At 49.4% G+C, this 13410-nt stretch overlaps 1 protein-coding gene across 2 annotated transcripts in view; it reads right to left on the bottom strand.

Moving 5' to 3' along the window:
* The window catches only part of SENP7 (SUMO specific peptidase 7), a 168080-nt gene that overhangs the window by 69501 nt on the left and 85169 nt on the right, over positions 1-13410 (bottom strand). For both annotated transcript variants that reach the window (XM_077296735.1, XM_077296736.1), the window contains exons 10-11: positions 10638-10671; positions 1742-1921 (exon numbers count right to left, since the gene is read on the bottom strand). In XM_077296735.1, the coding sequence (XP_077152850.1) occupies positions 1742-1921; positions 10638-10671 (214 nt within the window). The remainder of the gene's footprint in view (positions 1-1741; positions 1922-10637; positions 10672-13410) is intronic.

The raw sequence follows: 13410 nt of genomic DNA, 5'->3' as shown, positions 1-13410 counted from the left end.
GGTTCAAAGATGTTATGGGGTTGATTTGCTGCCTCTAGCACTGGGTGCCTTGACTGTGTGCAAGACATCACAAAATCTGAAGATTACCAACAGATTTTGGGCCGCAATGTAGTGCCCACTGTCAGAAGGCTGGGTTTGCATCCTAGGTCAAGGGTCTTTCAGCAGGACAATGACCCCAATGGATGGAAACAAAGCGCTGGAGAGTTCTGAAGTGGCCAGCAATGGGTCCAGAACTAAATCCCATTGAACACCTGTTGAGAAATCTTAAAATTGCTGTTGGGAGAAGGCACCCTTCAAATAGGAAAGACCCGAAGCAGTTTGCAAAAGAAGAGTTGTCAAAAATTCCAGTTGAGAGGTGTAAAAAGCTCGTTGATGATTATAGGAAACGATTGATTGCAGTTATTTATTCCAAAGGCTGTGTAAACAAATATTAAATCGAAGGTGCCAACAATTTTGTAAGGCCCATTTTTAGTTGTTTTTTTTTGTGAAATTATGTTTAATTTGCCTTTTTTCCCCTCTGTTTTTTGTGTTGTTCCAATAGACACACAAGAAGTAAACATGTGCATAACAAAACATGTGTAATACAATTTCAAGGGTGCCAACAGTTTTGGCCATGACTGTATATGTGGGAGGAATAGAGATTACACAAGCACAAAGAAGTATCTTTGTACTTCTCTTTAGTTGGTGGCAGTCCTTCTCATCCCTTATCTACGTGCATGTCACTTGCCAAATGGTAAGGCTTTTACTATTAGGGTACCGTTACACTAAACGATTTACCAACGATCACGACCAGCGATACGACCTGGCCGTGATCGTTGGTAAGTCGTTGTGTGGTCGCTGGAGAGCTGTCACACAGACAGCTCTCCAGCGACCAACGATGCCGAAGTCCCCGGGTAACCAGGGTAAACATCGGGTTACTAAGCGTAGGGCCGCGCTTAGTAACCCGATGTTTACCCTGGTTACCATTGTAAATGTGAAAAAAACAAAAACACTACATACTCACATTCCGGTGACTGTCACGTCCCTCGCCGTCAGCTTCCCGCACTGACTATGTCAGTGCCGGCCGTAAAGCACAGCACAGCGGTGACGTCACCGCTGTGCTCCGCTTTTACTTTACGGCCGGCACTCACAGTCAGTGTGGGAAGCTGGCGGCGAGGGACGTGACAGACATCAGGTGAGTATGTAGTGTTTTTTTTACATTTACAATGGTAACCAGGGTAAACATCGGGTTACTAAGCGTGGCCCTGCGCTTAGTAACCCGATGTTTACCCTGGTTACAAGCGAACACATCGCTGGATCGGTGTCACACACACCGATCCAGCGATGACAGCGGGTGATCCAGCGAAGAAATAAAGTTTCAAACGATCTGCTACGACGTACGATTCTCAGCGGGGTCCCTGATCGCTGCTGCGTGTCAGACACAGAGAGATCGTATGTATATCGCTGGAACGTCACGGATCGTGCCGTCGTAGCGACCAACGTGCCACTGTGAGATGGTACCTTAAGAGTTAGGATCGTCCCAGTAATGGTTGTCGTGATGAGGCGGGATGGCTTTCACATTTTTTTTTATATATAAATAAACATGTTAACTAAATACCATACATTATCTTCATGCATTATGCTATTTATTTACTGCAGGGTACTTAATCATTATGTTTCGGTCTTTGTTTTTTTACTTATCTTTAAATGCAGAGAATACTCTGTTGAGGCATTAATGCCACCGAAGAGAACACATACTCACATCCTTGGTTTTTGGATTTTGCTCCTATTTGTTTCTCAATATGAGGAATGTAGTCAGTAGTTATCCACAAGATAATAACGGCACTGCTTCTTACAGAGTCTCCGCCGCTGGTTAGCCATAAACCATACTTTTGTAGCTTCATTGTATCCAGGGAAATATGCACACTTTGCTCCAAAGGCACTGCAAACAAGCATTTATGGAAACGGTGAAATCTGCACGGCTAGAGAATATTCTTTTACAGAGTGTACACAGATTTCTTAAAACTTCATACATAGTGCTACTAAAACACGTCAGTTTTCCCATACTGGAAACCTGATGGGAAAAAGGAGATTTTTGTGTACTCACCGTAAAATCTCTTTCTCTTAGCCTCTAATTGGGGGACACAGGACCATGGGTGTTATGCTGCTGTCCACTAGGAGGCGACACTATGCATAATCTGAAAAAGATTAACTGTGGCTCCTCCTCTGCAGTATACACCCCTGGACGGCGTCAGCCTTCTCCAGTTTTGTGCAAAAGCAGTAGGAGGAACGTAACATGAATAACATAGACATGCCTATAAGAAGGCCACTATGTACGAGCTCAAAGAACAATATGAGAACTCAACAGTAACAACAGCCCGAAAAGGGCAACAGGGTGGGAGCTGTGTCCCCCAATTAGAGGCTAAGAGAAAGAGATTTTACGGTGAGTACACAAAAATCTCCTTTACTCTGTCGCCTCATTGGGGGACACAGGATCATGAGACATCCTAAAGCAGCCCCTGGGTAGGAAGCAATGGACAAATATTGTGCAGACAGGCCCCAATACTTAGGGCACCGCCGCCTGCAGGACACATCTACCCAGGCTCGCGTCCGCTGAGGACTGGGTATGAACCCTGTAGTGTTTAGTAAACGTGTGTAGGCTAGTCCAAGTGGCCGCCTTACACACTTGTTGTGCCGAAGCCTGGTGCCGAAAGGCCCAGGAGGCCCCTACCGCTCATGTAGAGTGTGCCGTAATACCGGCTGGAAGAGGAGAATTCTTAAGGCGGTAGGCCTCTTGTATGGTGGTATTTGATCCACCTGGCAAGGGTAGCTTTGGAAGCTGGCAGACCCTTGTGGCCGCCTTCCGGAAGGAGGAAAAGAGAATCAGACCTCCGGAAGGACGCAGTCCTAGACACGTATATACGCAATGCCCTGACGAGGTCAAGCGTATGCAGAGCCTTCTCCACGGCTCCACGGAACCGGACAAAGGGATGGTAGTGAAATTTCCTCATTGAGGTGGAAGTTGGACACAACCTTTGGAAGGAAGGATGGTACCGTACGAAGAACTACCTTGTCCTGGTGAAAAGCCAGGAAAGGCCGTCTGCAGGAGAGTGCTGTCAGTTCAGACACCCTGCGTAGCGAGGTGATTGCCACCAGGAAACCCACCTTCTGGGAGAGAAGGCGGAGCGGGACCTCCTTAAGGGGTTCGAAGGGTGGTTCCTGCAATGCTGTCAGGACCAGGTTGAGGTCCCACGTTTCTAGTGGTCGTCTGTAGGGGGGAACCAATCGGGAAACCCCCTGAAAAAAAGTCCTTACTTGCGGCTTAGTAGCAATGCGCCTTTGAAAAAGCACTGAGAGGGCTGACACCTGGCTCTTAAGCGAGCCTAATGACAGCTTGGCCTCCAGACCCGATTGGAGAAAACCAAGTACTTTGGGTAGGGAATAAGGGAGTGGGGTCTGGCCACGAGATTCGCACCAGGTAAAGAAAGCTTTCCAGGTACGGTAATAAATCTTGGCAGAGGCTGGCTTCCGTGCCCTGATCATGGTTCCAATGACGTCCGGCGAGAGCCCTGCCTGGGTTAGAACCCAGGTCTCAAGGGCCACGCCGTCAAATTGAGAGCCCCTGAGTTCTGGTTGTAGAACGGGGCTTGTGATAGAAGATCGTGGCGGACGGGGAGACGCCAGGGGGCGTCTGCTGTAAGTTGTACGATATCGGCGTACCATGTACGTCTGGGCCAGTCCGGCGTAATTAGGATGGTTGGAACTCCCTCTTATTTGATCTTTCTCACCACTCTGGATATCAGGGGGAGAGGTGGAAAAATATACAGTAGCTGGAACTGAGTCCAGTCCTGAACCAGAGCGTCTGCTCTGAGCGACCGCGGATCGTCTGTTCTGGCCATGAAGTTGGAGACCTTGGCATTGAAGTGGGATGCCATTAGGTCCACATCCGGGGTCCCCCAGCGGTGACAGATCTGGTGAAAAATTTCGGAATGGAGAGACCACTCTCCCGAGTCTATTCCTTGTCGGCTGAGGAAGTCTGCTTCCCAGTTGTCCACACCCGGAATGTGGACTGCCGAAAGAACCGACCCTGTGTCCTCCGCCCAGCGGAGGATGTGTGACACTTCTCGCATCGCCTGGGTACTGCGGGTCCCCCCTTGGTGATTCACATATGCCACAGCCGTGGCATTGTCCGACTGTATTCTGATGTGAGAGGCTGCCAGTAAGTGATGGAAGGCCCTCAATGCCAGGAGGATGGCACGAATTTCCAGGATGTTGATGGGCATGGTCGCTTCCACTGGGGACCACTTGCCCTGTGCCCTGTGGTGTAGGCGCACCGCACCCCAACCCGTCAGGCTCGCGTCGGTGGTCAGAAGCTTCCATTGACCTGTGAGAAAGGATTTCCCCTTTGCTAGCGAGGTTGGCTTGAGCCACCAGTGCAGGGACCTCCTGGTTGACGACGTTAGCTGGAACTCCCTGTCGAGAGAAAAGGGATTCCTGTCCCAGGACTTGAGAATGGCTAGTTGGAGAGGCCTGAGGTGAAACTGGGCAAATGGGACCGCTTCTATTGCTGCCCCCATCTTGCCGAGGACTCTCATGGCAAACCGGAGAGATCGAGGGGGTTTGCGGAGGAGGGTGTGAACTCCTAGGCGGAGAGCCAGTGCCTTGTCCTTGGGAAGGAGCACTAGACCCCTGGAGGTGTTGAATAGCATTCCCAGGAAGGTCAGGGACTGACTCGGGGTTGGTGATGACTTTTGTAAGTTGATTAACCAGCCCACGCGACTGAGAGTATCGGTTGTGATTGAGACGCAGAGCTCGCAGTCCTTGAAGGTGGGAGCCTTGATGAGTAGATCGTCCAGGTATGGAACGGCTACTATGCCTCTGGAGTGTAGGACGTCCATGGTGGCTGCCATGACTTTGGTGAACACTCTGGGAGCCGTGGCGAGTCCGAAAGGGAGAGACACGAATTGGTAGTGGTCCTGGCCTTTTGCGAACCTGAGAAACCTCTGATGGGCAGGTGCAAAGGGTATATACAGGTATGCGTCTTGTATGTCTATGGAGGCGAGATATTCTTCCTTCTCCATGGACGCAATGATGGACCGAAGGGACTCCATGCGGAAGTGACGGACCCGTACATATTTGTTGAGCTGTTTTAGGTCTAGTATGGGCCGTACGCTGCCTCCTTTCTTGGGAACTACGAACAGATTGGAGTAGAACCCTCGGAAGCGGTTGGTTGTGGGGACCGGTACTATGACTCCTGCTTGAAAAAGCGAGACCGCTTGGTGGTAGGCACGAGCCTTGGCTGGCGGTTTTGGGGGGGACAGAGAGAAAGAATCGGTCCGGTGGGTTGGAGGTGAAGTCTATTTTGTATCCGGAAGACACTAGTTCCCTGACCAACTTGTCTTCTGTAATAGGCAGCCAGACTTGATGAAAGAGCAAAAGTCGGCCGCCTACTGGTGTGGTGTCTTCCGGAGTCCGTGAGTCATGATGAGGAGAAAGTCTGAGATTTTCCTCCACTGGGCTTAGGCTGGCCTGCTTTTGACTGCCAGGTCTTGTCCGACCTTTGCGTCGATCGTGAGTTGTCCCTGCGTGGGGAACGGTTACGATTTTGTGCTGGACGCGAGACGGACCAGCCTGAGGAATTCCGAAAGTATCGGAATCGAGTTTGGTTACGCTTCTTGTAAGTGCGTTTAGGTCTGATTTGTGGAAGAGAAGTACTCTTACCCCCGGTAGCGTTGGATATCATAGAGTCCAACTGTTCACCGAAAAGTCTCCCACTGAGGTAGGGGAGGTGCGTGAGGGACTTCTTTGAGGCTGCGTCCGCTTTCCATTCACGCAGCCAGAGGATACACCGAATTGTGATGGCGTTTGATGCTATCCCCGCTACTACCCTTGCTGAATCCAGAGCTGCATGAAGCATGTAGTCTGCTACAACTGCTATTTGAACCGCTTGGTCCGACAGCTCAGGAGCGGATGCTTGGAGAGCTTGTAAATTTTTTTGCCCAGGCCAGAATGGCCTTGGCAGCCCAAACTGAGGCGAACGCGGGAGCCAGGGATGCCCCTGCTGCCTCGAAAATTGAACGAGCCATGCGTTCTACCTGCCGGTCTGCTGCGTCCCTGAGGGTTGAGCTATCTGGCAGTGAAAGGAGGGTCTGTGCTGCTAGCCTAGAGACTGGGGGGTCCACTTCGGGTGGATCTGTCCATTCCTTGGTGTCCTTCTGTGGGAAGGGGTACCTTGCCTCAAGATATTTGCGATTAGCAAATTTTTTCTCAGGCTGTGAGAGCTGCTTTTTAAGGATCGCCTTAAACTCTGGGCGGCTTCAGAGGTCCTTCAAAGGAAATCTTATGTTCTGGGGCCTCTGGTGGCGGATCAGAAATGTCCAGCACCCGATGGATGGAAGAGATTATGTCCTCAACTAGCGCTGTATTGCTAGGAGGGATTGGGATCAGGGACCCCTCCGTTTCCCTATCTGAGTCAGAGTCGCAGATGCCTTCCGAATCCTGTGTATCACTCAGGCGTCCCCTGCTGAGTGAGCCGGGGAGGAGGCCTTCTCTGGTCCGGGATTGCGGAGATCTGCATTGTCTGTCCCTGGAATGGGACGGTCTAGATCAGTGATTTTCAACCTTTTTTGAGCCGCGGCACACTTTTTATACTTAAAAAATCCCGGGGCACACCACCAAACAAAATGGCACAAAATGACACTAAAACAGTACATATTCTACATATAGTTAATAATATAGATTCTAAATGTATTTATACTCACTCAGTGTGAAACCTGGGCCTGTTTCGATAAACACAAAAGGGATATCCTGGCAGGAATGGTGGAAAGACACACACGAAGCTCTTCCTCAACAGTTCTCAGTCTCTCCCTGTTTTTAGTTTTTTTGTGCACATGCCCTAACCCTAACCCTACCCCTAACCCTAGTTCTAACCCTAGTTCTAACCCTAACCCTAGTGGAAAAAGTAAAAAATATATTTTCTTTTTTTTTATTATTGTCCCTACCTATGGGGGTGATAAGGGGGGGGTCATTTACTATTTTTTTTTATTTTGATCACTGTGATAGGTTATATCTCAGTAATCAAAATATACCTGGAACGAATCTGCCAGCCGGCAGATTCGGCGGGCGCACTGCACATGCGCCTGCCATTTTGGAAGATGGCGGCGCCCATGGAGAAGACGGACGGACACCGGGAGGCCCGGTAAGTATGAGGGGGGATCTGAGCATGGGGGGTGGATCGGAGGACGGGGCGGTGGCATCGGAGCTCGGGGGGAGCGGGCAGGAGGACGGGGGAGCGGACAGGACGACGGAGGGGAGCGGAGCACCAGACGGAGGACCGGAGACGAGATCGGTGGTGGTGGGGGGAGTACATAAGTGTTTCCAGCCATGGCCGATGATATTGCAGCATCGGCCATGGCTGGATTGTAATATTTCACCAGTTTTTTAGGTGAAATATTACAAATCGCTCTGATTGGCAGTTTCACTTTCAACAGCCAATCAGAGCGATCGTAGCCATGAGGGGGTGAAGCCACCCCCCCTTGGGTGAAGTACCACTCCCCCTGTCCCTGCAGATCAGGTGATATTGGAGTTAACCCTTTCACCCGATCTGCAGGGACGCGATCATTGGCACCGACTTTCATGACGCCTACGTGGCGTCAAAGGTCGGGAAGGGGTTAATGAGCTGTTGCTGACTTAATGATTATACACAGCATTATTGGCGGGCATTACCTTGGCGGCGGGCAAATGCGAGAGTCTCTCCGCTCTCAGGATGATGCGCCGGCCTCGGTGACGTCATTAAGTCGCGCGAGCGTTCAAAGCTCGCGCATGTGTTATTCCGTGACTGCGCATTGCTGCGCATTGCCGGGGAACAAAACAAAGGGGGCACCATAGTTTGGGGAACTTTCCCCGCGGCACACCCGACCATGTTTCAACACTGGTTGAAAATCACTGGTCTAGATGACCTGGAGCTACGGTGTCTCTCCCTAGAGGGGGATGACCGTGTGCTATGGGATGACGCAGATGGACTTGATCTATGGGTCCGCTTGCGTCCTGACCTAGACGTGGATGTGCCAGGGTCATCTTGTTCCTGAGTCAAGCTCTCCCTTTGCTGGGTAACGGTCATAGCTGAGGCATGACCCTGCAGAGCCTGAAGCAATGTGGAGGTTAGGTTATCTATAGACTGCGTCATAGATTGCGATATCTGAGTAGCCCATTCCGGCGTGGCATTAGACACCGAGGCATTGGCAGGGGCTTCTTGGGGCTCTGACACATTAGTTTGTATACAGTTCTGGCAATGCGGGTACGTGCTGCCACTGGGGAGAGCGGTCCCGCAGGCTGTGCAGAATGCATAATAGCAGTTCTGCCTGGTTCTCTTGGACCTTGAGCCCGGCATAGTGCACAGAGTGCAGAAGGGCTGCCGGCAGAGGACCTTACAGGGGTAGAGAAACCTATAGGGGAGCCTTATAGGTAATATGGATTCACAGCTGAGTAAAAAACCCAGCTGTGATCTTACCCCACCAGTGTGCCCCTAGGTCCAGCGCCGAAGATCCACAGTCCTGTGCCCCCCGGAGACTGGCTGCCTGGTCCTGCAGACCGGGAGATGCAGGGTTAATCTGCAGCAGAAAAATGACTGCTGAGAAGGGAGAAGGGGGCGGAGAGCTGGAAAAAAGGCGGCAAGGCTGTGTAAAAACGTGCCCTTTCTGTCTCGATCCACCCCCTTTATGACACTATAGAGTGTCATATTTGTCATCCGGGGGGCGGGCCGGGGGGCGGAGAGGAGGCGGCTTCAGCTAGGCCGAAGCCGGGGCCTAAATTAGGTGCCTGAGGCCCAGAAGGGCTCCAGGCCGGCGCGAAAGTCCGGGAGGGGGTCGGATCTGAACCGGACCCCCCCGGATTTAAAGGCAGGATGGCGGTGGAGATATAAGAGGAAGGGGGAGCCCGGTTGGGGTCTCCCTGAGGCAGTATAGAGCTGGTGCTGCCGTAGAGACAGGGGCGCAGGGAGCCCTGTGTCTGTATGTGCCATGCCTGCCTGCACTCCCCCCGGCCCCAACAGGAGCCCGCAGCTGGGCTGGGGTGCCTGGATGCAGGCGCAGTGTGCTGGCCCATTGCTGGGAGCTGTAGAATGCTGCCTGTACAGGCCCTACCTGAGGTGTCTCAACCTAATACCCCCAGAGGGGGATTAGGGAGGGTGCTGTTGTCACACCTTCAGGGGCCTTTATCCTCGCCTCGACCTCAACCCGGAAACCAAAAGGAATTGGGGAAGGAGGGGGGGTCTCGACTTCGAACCAGCATCCGAGGGACTGGGGAAGGAGCAACATGGGGAATAGCCATCTCTACTTCAACTGGGCACCCCATAATAGGGGGCCGAGGAAGGAGCTATGCCGGGAGTCTCACAGGAGACCCTCTTTTCTTCATCTGTAATCCCGTTGGAAAAAACGGAGTAAAAATCTTTTAGGTGTGCCTCCTATGCGACACTAAGTAAAAACTGGAGAAGGCTGACGCCGTCCAGGGGTGTATACTGCAGAGGAGGAGCCACAGTTAATCTTTATCAGATTATGCATAGTGTCGCCTCCTAGTGGACAGCAGCATAACACCCATGGTCCTGTGTCCCCCAATGAGGCGACAGAGTAATCAGCTGTGTTGAACACTGAGAAAATATTCCTCAAAAGTTTGGAAAGCTTTAGTGCATGCCATGTGATGTTAAAGGAATTTGTCAGCAGGTCTTCGCTATGTAATCTGAAGACAGCAGGAGATAGAGGCTGGAACACAGAACTCAGGGATGTGTCAGTTGTCAAAGTGCGTGCTGATGTTTACGAATTGTGAAGGATTAATCAGTAAAAATGCTGGACTACACAAGTCAAGCGATTCCCCTCCCCTGTGATAAACAGCTCACTGTATATGGACTTTGTACAGAGAGCCTGCTGTGGGCGTGGTTAGCTTTATCAGCTCTGCTTCATTCTAAATCTACATGCTCTGTGTCAGAAGGGCTACACTCTAAGTGATACATGGTTGGATTCAGCTCATCTTTGCCTACCTTATGCTGCTCTCAGAGGAAGCAGCAAAAACCTGCTGACAGATTACATTTAAGTAACAGCAAACTGACGTTTCTAGTCAATTGGAGAAATGAAATTCATTGAATCCCTCAATAAACACTGAATTCAAATTCTATGGGATTGAAGGAGATAGAGAACAGAACTTGACCACCTCTGTCAGTCCCATGGAATGTGAATGGAAGGGCTGTGTGCATGCTCGCCTGGGCGTGAGACAGGAGACTTAGGACCTACGTTCTAGTAACTGGTGAGGATCCAAGTGGTACGACCCACAACAATCAACCACTTATCCATCATATGCAATTCTTTCACATTTTAAATGTACGACGAAACAAAAAAAAAATAAACTTCACCCTGATGGGAAAAATGGCTATGTAAAGACCAACATGTTGTAAGGTAAAAGCAAGCATTTCATCCCAATTCCCTGACAAGCAAAAGTATTTCAAGGTCCACATAGACGCTCAGCATCCTTACTTAGAGGTAATGATGAAAAGGCAAAAACCAAGTTCAAGTCATTATGGTGAACATACTCAAAGTGAAATTATACACCTAGCTTTTGATGCAATGTAAGGTAAGACATCATGCAAATGGAAGCTCTAAATTAAAACTTGCCTTTCAGCGGGATTTCAATAGATTTTGGAGTAACCTATATTAAACAAGAAAAAAAATTGAAAGAAACGCTCAGACAAAACTATAAAAAAGGTCATCCTGTGTTTCATCTTTAGAGTAAACTTGTCAGCACCCCTCCTCTGGCCCTTTTACATGGCTTTGTAGCTCTTTAGGACTTAGGCCCCTTTCACACATCAGGTTTTTGCCGTCAGGCTCAGTCCGTTTTTTTCAAAATTCGCCGGATCAGATGAAATTCTCATTGCGCCGGATGGCCTCACGTTTCGTCTGTCTTTCACCAAAAAGTTTTGTCCGGTGTCTGGAAAAAAACTTACAAAGTTATGTTTTTTGTCTGCGGTGAAAAACTGGATTTTGCTAGAATGGAAGCCTATGGGCGCCGGATCCGTCAAATGACAGATTCCGTTTTTTTTGTAACTGCGCATGCTCAGATTTTTTTTGGGTCCAATTAGCTGGATCCGATAGTTGGATCCGTAAAAAAAAAAACGGATCCATCGCATCAATCTGCGACGCATACGTTTTTTTTTCAAGATTTGCCGAATTGTGCCTGACTGCAAAAACCTGATGTGTGAAAGGGGCCTTAAGCTTTTGACTGGTTTATATTTTAAAGTACTGCTCCAGCAGAGACATATTCATTACATTTTGAATACATATGCAATGAGGATTGCACTTTCAGCCTCATTATATTGTTTATTAATTCGAAAAAAAAGTATATATATATATATATATATATATATATATATATATATATATATATATATATATATATATATATATATATATATATATATATATATATATATACACACACACATATATATACATATACACACACACATATATACAGGTCATTCTCAAAAAATTAGCATATAGTGTTAAATTTCATTATTTACCATAATGTAATGATTACAATTAAACTTTCATATACTATAGATTCATTATCCACCAACTGAAATTTGTCAGGTCTTTTATTGTTTTAATACTGATGATTTTGGCATACAACTCCTGATAACCCAAAAAACCTGTCTCAATAAATTAGCATATCAAGAAAAGGTTCTCTAAATCAGAGGTCCCCAACCTTTTTTGCACCAGGGACCGGCTTTAAGCAAGACCAGTTTTCCATGGCCCGGTGGGGGTGGGGCAGGGGTGGGGCAGGGGCGGGGCTTTAGTCATATGGGGGTGGGGTTATGGAGGGATGGAGCTTAGTGCATACTTATCATATAATTATGACATTTATAATGAGAATGTGATTCAACTTACCATAGGTTCAGAATGAGTGGGAGCACCATGCTTGTTTCCCTGGTGCTCTGCACCATTATTGCCCCATAGCTGTGCCATACAGTGCTCTGCACCATTATTGCCCCATAGCTGTGCCATACAGTGCTCTGCACCATTATTGCCCCATAGCTGTGCCATATAGTGCTCTGCACCTTTATTGCCCCATAGCTGTGCCATATAGTGCTCTGCACCATTATTGCCCCATAGCTGTGCCATATAGTGCTCTGCACCATTATTGCCCCATAGCTGTGCCATATAGTGCTCTGCACCATTATTGCCCCATAGCTGTGCCATATAGTGCTCTGCACCATTATTGCCCCATAGCTGTGCCATATAGTGCTCTGCACCATTATTGCCCCATAGCTGTGCCATATAGTGCTCTGCACCATTATTGCCCCATAGCTGTGCCATATAGTGCTCTGCACCATTATTGCCCCATAGCTGTGCCATACAGTGCTCTGCACCATTATTGCCCCATAGCTGTGCCATACAGTGCTCTGCACCATTATTGCCCCATAGCTGTGCCATACAGTGCTCTGCACCATTATTGCCCCATAGCTGTGCCATATAGTGCTCTGCACCATTATTGCCCCATAGCTGTGCCATACAGTGCTCTGCACCGTTCATTATTGCCCCATAGCTGCTGCTGCTGCAATAAAAATAATAAAACACATACTCACCTGTCTTGCTTGCAGCTCCTCGGCGCCATCTTCCCGGCGTCTCCCTGCACTGACTGATCAGGCAGAGGGCGGCGCGCACACTATATGCGTCATCGCGCCCTCTGCCTGCACAGTCAGTGAGGAGAGACGCCGGGAAGATGGAGACAGCGCCCGGCGTGTGGAACCAGGACAGGTGAATATGTCATACTTACCTGCTCCCGGCGTCCCGCTCCTTCCCCCGGACAGCTGGTCTTCGGTGCCGCAGCCTCTTCCTCTGTCAGCGGCGCCGCGGACCGGCTGAAAAACCCCAACGGCCCGGTCCCGGTCCGCGGACCGGCGGTTGGGGACCTCTGCTCTAAATGACCTATTACCCTAATCTTCTGAATCAACTAATTAACTCTAAACACATGCAAAAGATACCTGAGGCTTTTAAAAACTCCCTGCCTGGTTCATTACTCAAAACCCCCATCATGGGTAAGACTAGCGACCTGACAGATGTCAAGAAGGCCATCATTGACACCCTCAAGCAAGAGGGTAAGACCCAGAAAGAAATTTCTCAACAAATAGGCTGTTCCCAGAGTGCTGTATCAAGGCACCTCAATGGTAAGTCTGTTGGAAGGAAACAATGTGGCAGAAAACGCTGTACAACGAGAAGAGGTGACCGGAACCTGAGGAAGCAGTGGACTGAGTCTGGTGTGGAAACATCCAGAGCCACCGTGCACAGGCGTGTGCAGGAAATGGGCTACAGGTGCCGCATTCCCCAGGTAAAGCCACTTTTGAACCATAAACAGCGGCAGAAGCGCCTGACCTGGGCTACAGAGAAG

Source organism: Ranitomeya variabilis, chromosome 3 (assembly GCF_051348905.1).
Source record: "Ranitomeya variabilis isolate aRanVar5 chromosome 3, aRanVar5.hap1, whole genome shotgun sequence".
Classification (NCBI taxonomy): Eukaryota; Metazoa; Chordata; class Amphibia; order Anura; family Dendrobatidae; genus Ranitomeya; species Ranitomeya variabilis.
This window is presented reverse-complemented; position numbering and strand designations above follow the sequence as displayed.